Genomic DNA, 16,907 nt, shown 5'->3' with positions numbered 1-16,907 from the left:
TCTAAGAGTGTATAAATATAATTAAAAATTAAACATTATAATTATAATTATAATTTTTAAGATAAGATATATATAAGATGTAATATTATATAAAAATTAAATTGTTTATGATTCGGTCTATTCAATCTGGACAAAAATATTCTTTAAAAGAACCAGACCGAACCTATCTTTATTTCGGTCTATTCTGGCCAAACAGGAATAAATCGGATTTTTGTAAAAATAGGACCGAACTGAATTAGCACGGTTCGGTTATCGGTTTCGATTTGAATTTCCTCAGCCCTACGAGTCGGTTCGATTTTTTGGTTTCCGTTAGGTTTTGCTGACATATGTTTGACCATGCAAGTCTCATAGTTAGAGTTGGCCAAACAAGCAGGTCATGCGAGCTGTGCCTGTTCACCGCGTCCGATTTAGCAAGACTCTAACTCGTAACCGTCACTTATAATGTGACAAATCGTGCTGCGCCGGGGGATTCAAAATTGGCTCAACTCTGAGAAAAATGTTCTAAGTCAAGTTCTCTACAAGTCATAGATTTAGTGTTATAGAGAAATCATTCGAGAACTCCAGAATGACTTATAGAGAAGTCAGGAAAGCTACTAGAGAACTCAGAGATATCGACAAGCCAAATTGAAGACACGAAAATTGGAGATATTGACAAGTCATTTATTCACTAGAGAACTCAGAGTTATCGACAAGTCAAATATCACTAGAGAACTCTGATATATCGACAAGTCAAATATCACTAGAGAACTCTGAGTTATCGACAAGTCAATTAGTCACTAGACAACTCAGATATATCTATAAGCACTACAAGAAAAATGTTAATAAACATCACACATTAGACATCAGTCACTGATGCCACTGATGTCTCAAGCATAATAGACATCATTCCGCGTTTATTCGATGTCTTTCTATTTTTAAGACATCGTTTATTTAAAAACCGATGTCTTAAATTGAGTATTTAAAAATTGAACGCGTGGCCTCCCTAATTCTTTCGCCCATTAACAAAATTTTTGTTCCCTCCTTGACAATTTTTGGTTTCCCCCTCTCAAATTAAATAAAAACTAAAAAAACAAAAAAAAAAAAATACTCTCTCATTCTCAATCTCTCTCACATGTCTCTCTCACAACTCTCTCACACTTCTCTCTCTCCTTCATGAAAACACCCTAATCCGCTCTCACTCACTGCTGCTCAGCACCTCTCACCACATCTGTTATACTCTCTTTTTCTTTCATCTTTCTCTACTCTCTTCGCTCATCAGCTCTCTCTCTTTCAATTAGGTTATCTCTCTTTTCGTTTTCATATTATAATGTAAAATTAATTGGTCTTCTTTGCATTAATCGAAACCTTAGTTTTTTAAACCAAAACCCTTTTTTTTTTATCAAAATCCTTTAAATCGAAACCCTAGTTTTTAGAATTGGGGATTTTTTGAAATTAAAACCCAAATTGAAGTACTGTATGGTGTCACTAATTATTTTGAATTTGTTTTATACTGGACTTGCAAACCAATCCTGATGTGTGGCTTCAAGTTCTGGATATTCTTTCTATCACACAAAAGCTAAATATGAAATTCTTTGCGATCTAGGTCTGTTTAATGTCATACTTAGTTTTATGTTTTTTACTTTGATTTGTTAGAATTAAAAAAGGAGAGATGTCTCGATATGACAGAGCAATGATCGTGTTCTCACCAGACGATCATATATTTCAAGTGGAATATGCTCTCGAATCTGTCCATAAAGGTAATGTCGCCATCGGTGTTAGAGGTAGCGATACTATCGTTCTTGGTGTTGAGAAGAAATCAACTATCAAATTTCAAGACTCTAGGTATCATGTTCTTTATATACATCATATTTTACTCTATTCATATTCATATATGTTCAATTGCGGTAATTAGAGTTCATTTAATAGGTCCTGTATATATTAGTTGTTGACGAGCTCGGCTTTTTTTATATATAAATGTTAGTTGACTCTAATTATAATTTTAGACTGAAGTGACTATGCTATCTGCTTAGTAGTTGTACTTGGATTAAATTATGATTACGCCTACTGATTTGATTAGTACTTGTGTTTGGATTGAAATATGATTAAGCCTAAGGGATTTTATATTATTGACATTCCGAGATTATCCGATTAATTACTATAAAGTATCTCTGCCGACTAATTTTGATTCCCATCTTTTAGAACACTGAAAATTTACACAAAACCCCTATCCTTTTAAGTAGGCTTCACTTAATCCTGCTCCTAATGCTGGAGTTGTTAATAATGCAAGGGGTCTGAAAACCATAGGATTCTACTCTCTAGTATAGTTAACAAGAAATTTGATTATCATTTAAAAAGAAATAAACCTTTTTTCCCTTTCGGTATGGAGGATGATTTACTACTTATCAAACCCCGATGTATTATTGGTAATGAATAAATTCTTAACATGATATAAATCTTTTTCACTCATACAGATCAAGGTTTACAATGGTCGAAAAGCTCTAGCCCATGCATTAAATGACTTCAAAACAACTGTGAAGCAACTAAATACCCTTGTTACAGTGATATTAATTGTTATCATTTTAGTAGTCTGGCTACTTCTGGTGGAAATTGCGACAACCAAAGTACTCATCTTCCTTTCATCACAGCTTGTTGCAGTTTCCTTTTTATTTGGAAACATCTGCAAAACAATATTTGAAGCTATTTTATTCGTATTTGTGATGCATCCATTTGATGTCGGTGATCGTTGTGTCATTGATGGTGTACATGTAATTTTTTCCTGATACTATTAATTGGATCTTGTTTATGTGATTAATTAACTGATTACTGTGTGCATTTTTGCAGATGATAGTTGAAGAAATGAACATTTTAACAACAGTCTTCTTGAGATATGAAATGGAGAAGATATACTATCCAAATTCAGTCTTGGCCACTAAGCCCATTAGCAACTTCTACATAAGCCCAAATATGGGAGATTCACTGAAGTTCTCTATTTACTTTAGAACACCAGTAAAGAAAATCGGGTCTCTAAGGGAGAAGATCAAGAAGTAAATTGGTTCCTTGGTCTCGTCTATTTTAAGAAACAGAGTTCTATTTTTTATTTAATAATTAATGAAAAAGCAGGACCGGAACTTGGTTTAGTTGTGTCTTTAACCTATATTGTCCTCCGTTCCGTATCTTGTCAGTTGTTCTCATTATATTTTCAATTGTGTCCAGGTATTTAGAGAGAACTCCTCAGTACTGGCATCCGAACCATAATTTGGTTGTGAAGGAGATTGAGAATGTAAACAAGATAAAGATGGCACTCTTTTTCAATCACACAATGAACTTTCAAGAATTTGGAGAGTCGAACCGGCAAGATCTGAACTGGTCATAGAAATTAAGAAAATATTTGAGGAGCTAGGTATCAAATACAATCTACTTTCTCAGGAAGTTCAAGTTGTGAATTCAAATGCGGCCAGATGATTTCTTCTCCTCTTGTGTTCAAGTATGTCCCCACGTACCCAATAATAATAATCTTAATTAAATGAGTAGAATTATGAAATAAAAACTTGTTGTTCTGATTTAAGTAATACCAAGTTAGGGATAGGGCTTTTGGCTGCTGCTTCTGCAACTGAAAAGCGTGAAGAAGAGGATGTGTTGTTTGATGAATCCACTGCTGAAAAAAGTAAACCTCATTGATCAGTCTTGTAACGGTGATTCATACCAATGATAACCATAGGAGTAAGTTTCTATTACCTTTTAGTATTGTAGCTCATTTGCTCTTATTATCTAATTATATACTTTAATATGACAGCTGATAGGGTCCAACAAAACGGCATTGGTGATGAAATATGTGCAAACTCTGGTACTGCGAAAGATGCCCAGCAGAGCAGCCATCCTCAAAATAGAAGGTTGGACTTTGGGCTTGTAGCATCTGGAAAATGAACTGTAGTGCCTCTGTTTTTCACGAAGAAGATGAGGATGCGCAGAAGGAGAAAAAGTTGCGATATCTGGTTCCCATTGACTACTCAAATGAGAAACTGCAGGCTGTCCAACATCGTCTTTCTGGGGCATTATCTCCAGACATGGCAGCAGTAGCTGTATTTGTAAAGCGTATCCGAGGCATCTTCTTTTAAGGATGATCCTCAACTACCTTTTGCCTCTGCTCTCAAAAAAATGCAAACCTTATTTGATAAGTAAGATAATAACTTCCTTTGTATATTATACTGCAGTTACATGGTAATAATGATTATTGCATGCTAAACTAGTACTCAACTGTGATTGCAGACTAGAGAACGGTGCTTTCACATCTGGATGATCTAGGTGTATTGCTTTCTTTTTTCTCAAAAAATTTAGAGAGGATCCAAGTTTTACGGATCAATGTATTAACAATTTGGTTTTAATAGAATAAGAATATGCAATCATATTTGTTTTATTAGTAGGAATAATAATATTGGATATTTTTTGTTAATATTGAATTCATTTTTTGTTGTTATTTTGGTCCAAAAGTAATTTGATTTTTGTATTGTGTAAGTATTGTAATAACTAAATATACATCACTTTTATTATGTAAAAATTGATGTCTATCAGTTTTTGTGAGTGTAAACTGATGTTTATCACTTTGCATCAATGAAATACAAATCAGTTTTTGTGAGTGCAAACTGATGTTTACAACCTATATAGACATCAGGCCAAAGTGATGTTTAATTGGCCAGATAGACATCATCTTTTCAGAATGAAATCGATGTCTAAGTGGAGATATAGACATTACCTTTTATTAAAAAATCGATGTTTAATATCTGATTTTGCATCACCTAAAAAAATATATGATGTCTATGTGGCAAAAACATAGCTCATTATATGTTTAATCTGTTATAATAGGTGTAATTTATTTATTAAATTATTTATTTCTAATATTTTTTGTAAAAAAACAATGCACGTACATCAGTTTTTTTGCCATAACGATGTCTAAGCCAGTAAAGACATCGGGTTTTGGCTGATGTCTAGAATAACATCACCGACATCAACATCGGTTGCTAAACAGCATTGACATCATTCAAAAACCGATGTCTATGGACTTTTTTCTTGTAGTGAAGCCAAAGTGAAGACATGAAGTGGAGATATCTCGACAAGCTAAATTCTCTTATAGAGAACTCAGAGACCTCTACAAGTCAAAGCAACTATAGAGTAATGAGAGATCTCGATAAGACAATATACTTATCGAGATGTCAAGTTCTCTATATATCAAACTGGATATCTCGAGGTAAAACTCAAAGTGCAAAGTGCGGATCAGTTTAATATCCAAGATTAACAATCAACAAACAATTCAATCAGTTGGATTGACAAGTCTACAAAAGGCAGCTTATGGCGTGCAAGATCAAGGGTGAAGATTAACTGACAAAGGAAGATCTAAGTTAACACAGTATGCAAAGATATGTTAAGCCATAAATGAAAAATATGATTTTTCTAAAATAGAATGATTAGTGACAGTTTACTAAACTAAATAGCATCTCTTATTATAGATTGTATAAACCAGCAGTTAACCATCATGTAAAGTTAACACTGGTCCTTTGTTAGATGTAACAATTTAGATCAAAAAAATCTTGTATTCTCTCAAGGAAAAAGCTAAGTTTTTTACCAATAAAGAGCCTAGAAATTTTGTAGCAAAACATTCCTAATTTTAATATAAAATTAAGTAAATTTTGAAAGATCTGTGTTCTTTATTGTTACTGTTTAATTTCAGTTTTAACACATTTCACTACAAGATTTGATTTACTTTGTTCACAACCATACGCAGAAAAACATAAAAACACATTCCCCCCTCTGTGTGTAATTCATTACCTAACAAGTGGTATCAGAGCAAAATCTGAAAGTAAATAGATTCAAGATCTTGGAATAATGAATACACAGAAAATCAGTAGCATCAAAATTCTTACTTTTGATAAAACTAACTACAGTCTATGGAAGAAGAAAATGTTGTTGTTTATCAGGATTGTCAATCCACTATATATTCAAATTCTTAAAAAATGGGCATTTCACTCCTATGGTAAGAGTTGAGGAATCTATTGATGGAGATATGGTCATTCCAGCTCATTATGCTCCTAAAGACCCTTCTGAGTACACTGAGCCTGAGAAAGAAAAAGTTTCCATGGATAGTGGATTGCAGCTGATCTTGATAGAGTCACTTGACAATGTAATGTACAATAACATTGTCAACTGTGACACTGCTAAGCAGATCTGGGAAAAGATTGAAATACTCTGTGAAGGAACTGAGGAAGTTAGATCTAATCAAAGAAGGATACTGATTTCACAGTATGAGGGTTTCATGGCTAAGCCAAAGGAAAGTATCACTGATGTGTTTAAAAAGTTTAACAAGCTGATAAATGACTTGCAGCTACATGATAAATATTATGAAACTAAAGAGGTAAATTTGAAGTTTTTGCTCACACTCCCTGATCATCTGGAACAGGAAATTTCTGCAGTCAAAGAATGGAGAGATTTAAGCAAGATAACTCTGGAAGTTCTTTATGGAATCTTAAAAATATATGAATTAGAAATGATTCAAAGGAAATTATTAAGAGCTGGTCAAGGGCATGTTATGGATGGTTCAAGTGCTATAATTGTCAATGAAAACCAGATCTCTAATGATGAGTGTTAGATATATTTGATAGTGTCATGGCTAATATGTTTTATGTTTAGCTTTCAGATCTTATGTGAACAGGATAAATCAGTACTTAACTGTTGATCAGTACTTATACTGGAAGTCAGGACTTAAGGATATCAGTACTTATATTATCAGGAGATAATCATCAGAAGATAGATATCAGAACTTAAGTGCTGAAGGACAATCAGATAAGGACAGTAGCTGATTAAAGGAAAGAAGATCGAGATAAGCATAAGAAGAGATATGCATGAAGAAGGAATTCCGTGAAGAATGGAATACTTGGAAGAAAAGATATCTGATTGATATATTTTAGGAAGCAGAATTATATTCCATATCAATTAGCGATTATCTTGTAACTGTGTAGTATATAAACACAGACATAGGGTTTACACTATAAGTGTTATCATTATTAGAAAAGATTATTCATTGTAACCCTAGCAGCTCTCGTGATATTTGTTCATCACTGAGAGGTAACAGTTCCATACTGTAACAGAGTTTATTGTTTCAATAAAGTTTATTTTCTGTTACTTAAGTTCTTAAAGTTCGATTTAAGTGTACTATACACTGTATTCACCCCCTCTATAGTATGTGTGTGTGACCTAACAATTGGTATCAGAGCCTATCTGTTAACTTACATACAGTTAAAGATCCAAACACAATCATGTCGGACACAGAAACTCCAACTAAGCCTACCACAACTGAGGAACCACCAAAGACACAAATTCAGAGTCGGTATGAGACCATCAGAGTCCCCATACTGAGACCATCTGAATATCCCATATGGAAGGTAAGGATGACCATGTTCCTGGAAGCAACAGATCCAGAATACCTGGATAGAATCAAGGAAGGTCCTCACAAACCAACCAAACTCGTTGTTGCAGTTGCAGGTGAAGCAGCAAAGACCGTACCAAAGGAGAAGAGTGATTATACTGCTGAGGACATAGCATCAATTGCTAAGGATGCTAAGGTACGACACTTACTGTATAGTGCCATTGATAATGTAATGTCAAACAGGGTAATCAACTGCAAGACTGCTAAGGAGATATGGGATGCTCTGGAAACAAGGTGTCAGGGAACTGACACAATTAAGAAGAACAGGAAGACAATACTCACTCAAGAGTACGAACACTTTGACTCAAAGACTAATGAGTCATTGAATGATTTATATGATAGATTTGTCAAATTTTTGAATGATTTGTCATTGGTTGATAAAGAGTATGATCTTGAAGATTCAAACCTTAAGTTCCTGTTAGCTCTTCCTGAATGCTGGGATTTGAAGGCAACGACAATAAGAGACAACTACAATCTTGATGAAATAACTCTTGACGAAATCTATGGAATGCTTAAGACTCATGAGCTGGAGATGGAACAAAGAAGCAAGAGGAAAGGAGGAAAGTCAAGGACAGTTGCTCTTAAGGCTGAAGAAGAATTCCCCAAAGCAGCTTCCTCAAAGAAAGACAAGGGTAAAGCTCTTTTCATAAAGTCTGATACTGAGTCATCAAGTTCTGAGAGTGATGATGACTCAGATTCTGAAAGCTTGCCTGAGACTGATGCTGATGAGGAGATGATGAAGCTGTGTGCTCTTATGGTGAAAGGAATCACAAAGATTGCATACAGGAAGTTCAGGAAGGGAAAGAAGTTTTCCAGGAAAAGCATAAGTTCTGATAAGAAGAATTTCAGAAGATCTGAAGGCAAAGGAGGAAAGTCTGACATAGGAGATTACACCAATGTTAAATGCTATAATTGTGGTGAGAAAGGCCACATATCTCCTGACTGCAAGAAGGTAAAGGGTGACAGAGGCAAGGCTCTTGTCACAAAGCAGAAAAGCTGGACAGACACCTCAGACTCTGAAAGTGAGGAGAACTATGCATTGATGGCAAATGCTGATAAAGAAAGTGCTGAGAGCAGTTCTGAAGCTGCTGAAACAAAGGTACCTCAGACTACTTATGCTTTTCATACTGATGATATTAATGAGTTGAGAAGATATCTTAAAACCATGTTTGTTAGCTATAGAGACCAAACTTTAACATGTGAAAGATTAACTTCTGAAAATCTTGCATTTAAGAAAAGGAATGATTTCTTAGAAAAAGAGTTAGTCATGTTCCATCAAACTAAGAAGGATAGAGATGATGCTTTTTATGTTAGGAATGAAGTGCTAAAATTAAATGAATCTCTAAAAACTGAGTTAGAAAAGGAAAGAGAGATTATCAGGACTTGGACTAACTCTGGAAAAACAACTCAAAATTTGCTAAGTAGTGGAAACTGGAAAGAGGGCTTAGGTTATGGAGAAGATAAGAATGATAAAGGAACTGAAGAACTTAAGCCTGTTGTTAAGCAAAAGCCAAAGTTTAAACCTATTAAGTTTGTAACTGTAAAGTCTGAAAATGAGAAATCAGAAGTTAAAGAGGAATTAACTTCTGACAAACTAAAACAGGAAAAGACAGCTGAAGTGAACATAGGCTTAATGACAAAGAAGCAGCTTAAGCATAAGCTGAAAGATGTCAAGAATGCAAACAAGGTAAAATCACCTAGGAAAAATAGGAATGGAAAGGAAGGAGTAAATAAAAGCAATGATTATAAACCTGTTCCCTCCTAGGAAAACATGTCATAACTGTGGAAGTTCTAACCATCTGGCTTCTTTTTGCAGGAAGAATAAGAATATTAACTCCTTACCTTCAAAATCAGGAGTTAAGAGTCAGTCTGTTAGATACAAACCACAAAATCCTTGTTTTCATTGTGGTAGTTTATGGCATTCCATTTATACTTGTAAGGAATATCATAGTTTGTACTATGATTATTATCAAATAAAACCTTCTTTGAAGAAAGTTTCCATTGTTCCTTCTAGTGTAAATTCTGATTCAAAGTCTGATAGTGTAAATTCTGATAAGAAAAATGTTAACATAAACTCTGATGCTAAATCCGCTGCAAATGTTAACAAACTTAATAAGGCCAAAGGATCCAAGCAAGTCTGGGTCCTTAAAACTAATAATTAGTGGTCTTTGTGATTGCAGGGCAATAGGAAAAATATTCTAGTTCTGGACAGTGGATTTTCAGGACATATGACTGGAAATAAGGCCCTGCTATCAGACTTTGTGGAGAAAGCTGGCCCAAGTATTTCTTATGGAGATGGCAACATTGGAAAAACATTGGAATATGGCAATATCAATCTTGGAAATGTCATAATTAAACAAGTAGCTCTGGTCTCAGGACTTAAACACAACCTACTGAGTATAAGTCAAATCTGTGACAGAGGTTATCATGTTGATTTCTTTGAAGAACACTGTGAAATTGTGAGTAAATCTAAAGGCAAAGTTGTTCTGAAAGGATACAGACGTGGTAACATTTATGAAGCTAAGCTTTCAACAAGTACTGATGGCTCTGCAATCTGTCTGTTAAGTAGAGCATCAATTGAAGAAAGCTGGAATTGGCATAAGAAACTCTCTCATTTAAATTTCAACAATATAAATGAACTGGTCAAGAAAGATCTTGTGAGAGGATTACCAAACACAGTATTTGCTCCTGATGGTCTTTGTGATTCATGTCAGAAAGCCAAACAAAGAAAATCTTCATTCAAGAGCAAGACTGATTTATCAATTCTTGAGCCTTATCATCTTATACATGTTGATCTATTTGGTCCAGTAAATGTCATGTCTATTGCAAAGAAGAAGTATGCGTTGGTCATAGTGGATGAGTTCACCAGATACACATGGGTGTATTACTTGCACACAAAAAGTAAAACTGCATCTATCTTGATTGATCATGTCAAACAGCTGGATAAAATGGTCAAAGATTCTGTGAAAATTTTAAGGAGTGATAATGGCACTGAGTTCAAGAATTTGATAATGGAAGAGTTCTGCAAAAGCCATGGAATAAAGCATGAATTTTCTGCTCCTGGAACTCCACAGCAAAATGGAGTTGTTGAAAGGAAGAATAGAACTCTCATTGAAGCTGCACGTACAATGCTTGAAGAAGCAAAGCTTCCAACCTATTTCTGGGCTGAAGCTGTGCAGACTGCTTGTTTTACTCAAAATGCAACACTCATTAACAAGCATGGAAAAACACCATATGAGATGGTGAAGAAAAAGAAGCCAAATCTGAAATATTTTCATGTATTTGGATACAAGTGTTTTGTTCTCAAGACTCATCCTGAACAGCTATCAAAGTTTGATCTAAAAGCTGATGAAGGAATCTTTGTTGGATATCCACTTTCCACAAAAGCCTTCAGAGTCTATAATTTGAGAACAAAAGTGGTCATGGAATCTATCAATGTCTCTTTTGATGACAAGAAGATCACTGGTCTTAAAGATTTCATTGACCATGATCAGCTGAGATTTGAAAATGAAGACTCATATTCTGATACTGAAAATCCTGACAGTCTAAGTCCTGATACTGCAAACTCTGATGGATTAAACTCTGATGTTATTGAAACTGTGGTGACTACGTTAAAGGAAGATGCACCTATGCAGGGGGAGCATACTCAAGATCCTACCACATCTCAAGAAACATCCGAACATGCATCTGGCTCTTCAAGTTCTGATTCGTCAAGTTCTGATAAGCCAAGTTTTGATAGTGCTGAAAATCTAAATACTGAAGAATCCAACTCAGAGAGCATAGTTTCAGGGGGAGCATCAGAAAATGAAAATGAAGATAGCATGGATCATGGGGGAGCATCCAGTTCTAGAGAAAACCTTCCATCTGCAAGGAAGTGGACAAAATCACATACACCTGATTTGATAATTGGAAATCTTGATGCAGGTGTCAGAACTAGAACAGGTACTTCAAATGAGTGTCTTTACAATTCTTTTCTCTTTCAGACTGAGCCAAAGAAAGTGGAAGAAGCTCTTCAAGATGCTGATTGGGTGCAAGCAATGCAGGAAGAGTTGAATGAATTTGAAAGAAACAAAGTCTGGACCCTAGTACCAAGACCAAAGAATAGATCTGTTGTTGGTACAAAGTGGGTATTCAGAAACAAAACTGACAGTGATGGCATAATTACAAGGAATAAGGCAAGGCTGGTTGCAAAAGGATATTCTCAACAGGAGGGAATTGATTATGATGAAACATTTGCACCAGTTGCTAGGTTAGAAGCCATAAGGATATTTTTGGCTTATGCTGCTCACAAAAAGTTTACTGTCTTTCAAATGGATGTGAAAAGTGCTTTTCTCAATGGAGAATTGGAGGAAGAGGTATATATTGAATAACCTCCAGGTTTTGTAGATACCAAACATCCAGACTATGTCTACAGACTTGACAAAGCACTTTATGGACTTAAGCAAGCTCCTAGAGCATGGTATGAGACTTTAGCTCAGTTTCTTCTGGAAAGTGGATTCCACAGAGGGACAATAGACAAAACACTGTTCTACCTCAACCATGGAAAGGACTTACTTCTGGTCCAGATTTATGTTGATGATATCATCTTTGGATCTACAAATGACAAACTTTGCAAGAAGTTTGCCAAACTAATGCAGTCAAGATATCAGATGAGTATGATGGGGGAACTTAGCTATTTTCTGGGCCTTCAAGTCAAGCAGAATGATGAAGGCACTTTTATTTGTCAAACCAAGTACACCAGAAACTTGCTAAAGAAATTTGGAATGCAAGATTGTTCAAGTGCATCCACTCCAATGGCCACTGCAACAAAACTGGATAAGGATGCCGGTAAATCAGTAGATATTACTGACTACAGAGGTATGATTGGCTCTCTACTCTATCTAACTGCTAGTAGACCTGATATCATGTATGCTACCTGTCTTTGTGCAAGATTTCAAGCAGATCCAAGAGAACCTCACTTAACAGCTGTAAAAAGAATCTTTAAGTATCTTAAAGGAACAGCTGCTCTGGGATTATGGTATCCTAGAGAATCAGATTTTAAACTAATAGGTTACTCAGATGCAGATTTTGCAGGTTGCAAAATTGACAGGAAAAGCACAAGTGGAAGCTGCCAATTTCTTGGAGGCAGATTGGTTTCTTGGTACAACAAGAAATAAAAGTCAATTTCCACATCAACTGCAGAAGCAGAGTATATTACTGCAGGAATCTGTTGTGCACAGATTCTTTGGATGAAGAATCAGTTACTGGTTTATGGGTTAACATATTTCAAAATCCCTATTTACTGTGATAATCAAAGTGCTATTGCTATGACAGGTAATCCAGTTCAACACTCAATGATAAAGCACATCAGCATCAGGTACCACTTCATCAGGGAACATGTGGATGAAGGTACAGTGGAATTGCATTTTGTTCCCACAGATCAACAATTGGCAGATATCTTCACAAAACCATTATGTGAAGCTACTTTTACAAGATTGGTAAATGAACTTGGAATGGTTTCAGATTCTTTCTCTAAATCTGCTTAGACTTGTTCTATGAATCAGACTTTATGCTCAGTATTTATAGAATTAATCTCATTGTATATTCTGTGCTTAATTGATAAATGTCTTTAAGTACTGACTATTGTCTGATATATGTTTCTAAACTATGATAAGTGATATGTTTGTTCTAGTACCTATTCAATCCTATGAGGATAACTGTGCTAGATACTGACCTAGTAGTCTTCAATAAACAAATAATTCCAAGGAAGAAGTAATTATTTCAGTGGAAATCTTATGACACTAGCAAATTCTGATAACTGAGCTTAGTTAAGTTTACTTTGTATATCTTATTACTAAGTCACAAATTAGAATAATGCTACTCATCTGTTAAGTTCTGATACTAGTAAAACTGCTGAATGTACTAAGTGCTGATAAACCTCTCTTATCAAAAGAAAAAGCAAAAAGATCAAGATTAAAATCAGGTACTCCTTTGAGATCTAGAGTAAATATGTGGAAGGGACGACCCAAGTGCATTGTTGGTATTAAGTAAATATGCATCAGAAAAGCAAAATATTTTCTTGGTGACTTTTCACACTCTATGATTACTGGAGAAATACTCTGAACATAGCATAAATTCTGATAAACAGTCGTGACTCACTTACACTGAGAAGCCACTGTAAAACAGAATTGCAAAAGATGCATAAAATTAGCACAAAACAGTTGAGATGGACTCTAGCATGAACTCATTCATCAGTAGGTTTCAGGACAATGACAGATCTTTAGCAAAATTTTAGTTATGCCTTATTTCTAAGATGTACTGAAGTGAATCAGACTTTACTCTTTGTCTATTTTTAGCTTAATACACACACTAATCACTCCATCTAAATAATGAAAATTTCTGTGGTGGTCTATGTTATTTTAGATAAACAGTCATTGTGTCATTAATGCACAAATTCTGAGGACAAGTTCTAAGTTACACGTTCTGATGATTAAGTTCTGACGTCCATAACTCAGAACTTGTATGAGTATTTACTAAGATGGGCATTCCTTTTTCGAGTTAAGAACTTATGTTCTGATGACTGTTAAGTTCTGGTATAGGTCTAAGTTCTGATTTCTCAGTCTAATCCTTTACTTGGCTTATCTGTGAATAAAATTTGATAACAGTCTCAGTTCAAACTCGAATATGTTGAAGTGGAAGATTAATAGTCACTATGATTAGGATTAATGGTATTTGTACTTGAACAGTCCACTGTTTCTTGTGTCTTGTGCGGTCTAGACCATGATTCCCCTTTCCAATGACTGTTATTCTTTTTCAAAGTCTAGGGAGACGAGGTAGAATTAATTCTACCTGTCAGCATTAAATATCTTTGCGTCTCTTGGCATTCTCTTGCCTATATAAGCAACCACTTCACATCAGTCTTTCCATCACATTCTTCTCACACACTTATCCTCCTTCTTCTATCAAAAACACAATGGTTCGATACAACATATTTTTGAACAACCAAACCTTCACTATGGAGCTAAGTTGTGCCGAGTGGCAGCAGGAGTGGCATGTAACAGCCATTCCTGAGGAGATCTGGGATTCTGTCCCACAGGAGGTGCTAACTCACCTTCTATTCTTCTATATGGACTACCATCGCCATCTGGAGCGATTGGAGGAGGAAAGGCGGGAAGCTATCCGTCAGCAAGAGCGAATCATACGACTCGCCATCTTGTTTGTCGAAGATAGGAAGAGGAAGATGACTTAATCTTGTCTTCTTCCTGTTCTTCTTCATCATCATCTTTGTCAGGCTTCTTAGCTAGGACTAAGGCTGTTGATGTTAGGATTAGAAGCTTAGGGAAAATCTTGTATAAGTATTGATGTAATTTCCATTTCATAAATGTATTGACTTGATATATTAATGAAAATTATTTTTACTTCAAGATTTTGTCTCTGAGTTATTTTATCTTGTGTTGATAAATCCTGATTAATATTCTGATGACCATTTAAATTTTGTTTTTATTTAAGTTCTGATTCTCTGTCAGCACTTATTCATCGAAATTATCTCGGTCATTTTTAACATGATTTATTTTCAGAATATTAATGTTGCAGTGAACAATAATTCAATCAGTGCTAACGGGTTAAATTTTGAATTAAAATTGTTTCCCTTGATAAATGGAACAGTTTTTTCCTTGAAACTCGGCAAATGGGTAAGTAATGATTACTATTTTCTTGAGCCCAGTAACTATCCGTTATTACTGCATGTCTGACAGGTGTCCAACGGTAATATTTTTTTTGTATAAGTACAGCAGAGAGAAGATTTCTTTAATCTTTTTAATTTCTTCATCTTTTATCTCTCTTCTTACTTTTACTCTCCTTCACTTTACTTTTTCCGTTGTTTTCATACAGACATTATATCAAACACCTAACAGGCATACTTAATTCTCAATTTTTTCACATGGCACCAAAGGATTTAATCATTGATGGAGCAAAGTTTGTTCCAAACAACTATGCTGCAATTCTTGATCATGCTGACGCTCCATCTGAATTGCACTTTGTGCAAGATCTTCTTGCACATAGTGAGGTTGGGTACGCCTTAACTCAGCCTGAATTATTTTCAAGTCAACAAGTTCTGAGGTTCTGGAGGACTGGAGTTTTTGATGATGGTGGTAACAGTGGAACTCCCAGTATTATCTTCCAAGTGGGTGATTCATCCTTTGTAGTCACTCCTGGTATAGTACGCAGGGCTTTACATCTTCCAGAGGACTGTACTTTCTTAGTTCCAGGGGACTCAGCCCTTCGGGAGTTAATGGCTGAATTGGGATATGAAAAGAGTCTGACGAAACTTGGACAGTTGAAACGGGCTAATATCAGAAGAGAATGGAGTTTCTTCTTTGATTGCATCACCAAAGCTTTTGGGAACAAATGTTCAAATTTTGATGCTATCCCAATTCTGAGTCAGCACATAGGGTATGCTATTATCCATCAAACTCATTTTGATTTTGCAACTGGAATAATTGGTTTTATTGGGGATAGGATGACAGAGGATCGAGATGTTGTTTATTTTGCTAGATTCTGTCAACTTATTTACACTTACTGTACTGATGAACCTCATTTAGTCAGCACTCAAACCCCACCTTTTAAGGTTGCAAAACGATACTTTAATGACCTGGTAAATGCTGATACTAAGAAGAAAGTGGTTAGACCATTACAGATTCCTAAGTCTGTAAAACAGATCCTGGTAAATGCTGATCCTGATACTTATAGATCTGTTTACTCTGATGTCCAACCACCTCCAACCACCCAAAATCCATCAACCTCAGTACCTACCTCTCATTCTACTCAACCTACCCTCAGAACTTATCTCAAATCCTATCTCTCCACTTCACAGACTGCTCAACCTTCTTCTTCAGCACCTACTGTGAAGCCTACATCCTCTAAGCCAAAGAGAACAAAGACTGTTCCTCAAACACCTCAAAAGAGGAGGAGAATTACTTTGAGAGATGAATCAGATTCTGAGGAACACATTCCTTCTTCAGAACCTGTGGTGGTTGAAGCTGAGAAAGCAACTTCTCAGAAGGATTCTAAAATTGGGGGTTCTAGGCTTCTCAAGAGGCTTAGACGTATGATAGTTCCTGAAACTCCCAAGGAATCTAAATCAACAAGGAAGTACAAGAAACAGAGGGCACAAAGGCCAGTTTCAGATGATGAGGAGGAAGCAGCTAAGGAAGGAGATCAGGAATCTCTGATCTCACAAGACAAGGAATTTGCTCCAGTCACTTCTTCTCCATCAACTCCATCTCAGGAAGCTGTATCTGACAAGGCTAACTCATCATCTGTGTCTCTTGTTGATCCAGGCACAAGTGCTGAAATTGATATTCAGAACCTGGTTGTGCCTGCAATACTTTTCTTAGAAGCTCCAACAGCAAATAATCCTTCCACAACACCTGTTACTTATGCTGTTCAAACTCCAGAGTTATCAACAACACCTTCT

General features: G+C 35.6%; 1 protein-coding gene across 3 annotated transcripts; it reads left to right on the top strand.

Moving 5' to 3' along the window:
* The first annotated feature begins 2,229 nt into the window (after positions 1–2,229).
* On the top strand, positions 2,230–4,396 carry LOC141705850 (mechanosensitive ion channel protein 10-like). Of its 3 annotated transcripts, none has more exons than XR_012568506.1 (5): positions 2,231–2,744; positions 2,821–3,023; positions 3,193–3,463; positions 3,556–3,699; positions 3,773–4,396. XR_012568506.1 is itself a non-coding variant. In XM_074508725.1 (3 exons), the coding sequence occupies exons 1-3, from the start codon at positions 2,697–2,699 to the stop codon at positions 3,350–3,352; spliced, it is 411 nt and encodes a 136-aa protein (XP_074364826.1). In that variant the 5' UTR covers positions 2,230–2,696; the 3' UTR covers positions 3,353–3,545. The 3 variants fall into 3 exon arrangements, 1 of the variants encoding a protein (XP_074364826.1); XR_012568505.1 differs by having other exon boundaries at positions 2,232–2,744; positions 3,560–3,699; XM_074508725.1 differs by lacking the exons at positions 3,556–3,699; positions 3,773–4,396 and having other exon boundaries at positions 2,230–2,744; positions 3,193–3,545.
* Positions 4,397–16,907: the final 12,511 nt, after the last annotated feature.

This window comes from Apium graveolens, chromosome 2 (assembly GCF_009905375.1).
Source record: "Apium graveolens cultivar Ventura chromosome 2, ASM990537v1, whole genome shotgun sequence".
Taxonomy (NCBI): domain Eukaryota; kingdom Viridiplantae; phylum Streptophyta; class Magnoliopsida; order Apiales; family Apiaceae; genus Apium; species Apium graveolens.
This window is presented reverse-complemented; position numbering and strand designations above follow the sequence as displayed.

Excerpts from the sequence above, each read along its gene's own strand:
- LOC141705850 (XM_074508725.1), top strand. The coding sequence starts at position 2,697 with ATGCATCCATTTGATGTCGGTGATCGTTGTGTCATTGATGGTGTACAT. Across the intron at positions 2,745-2,820 it reads GTGTCATTGATGGTGTACAT|ATGATAGTTGAAGAAATGAA; the intron begins GTAATTTTTTCC and ends GCATTTTTGCAG. Across the intron at positions 3,024-3,192 it reads CTAAGGGAGAAGATCAAGAA|GTATTTAGAGAGAACTCCTC; the intron begins GTAAATTGGTTC and ends AATTGTGTCCAG.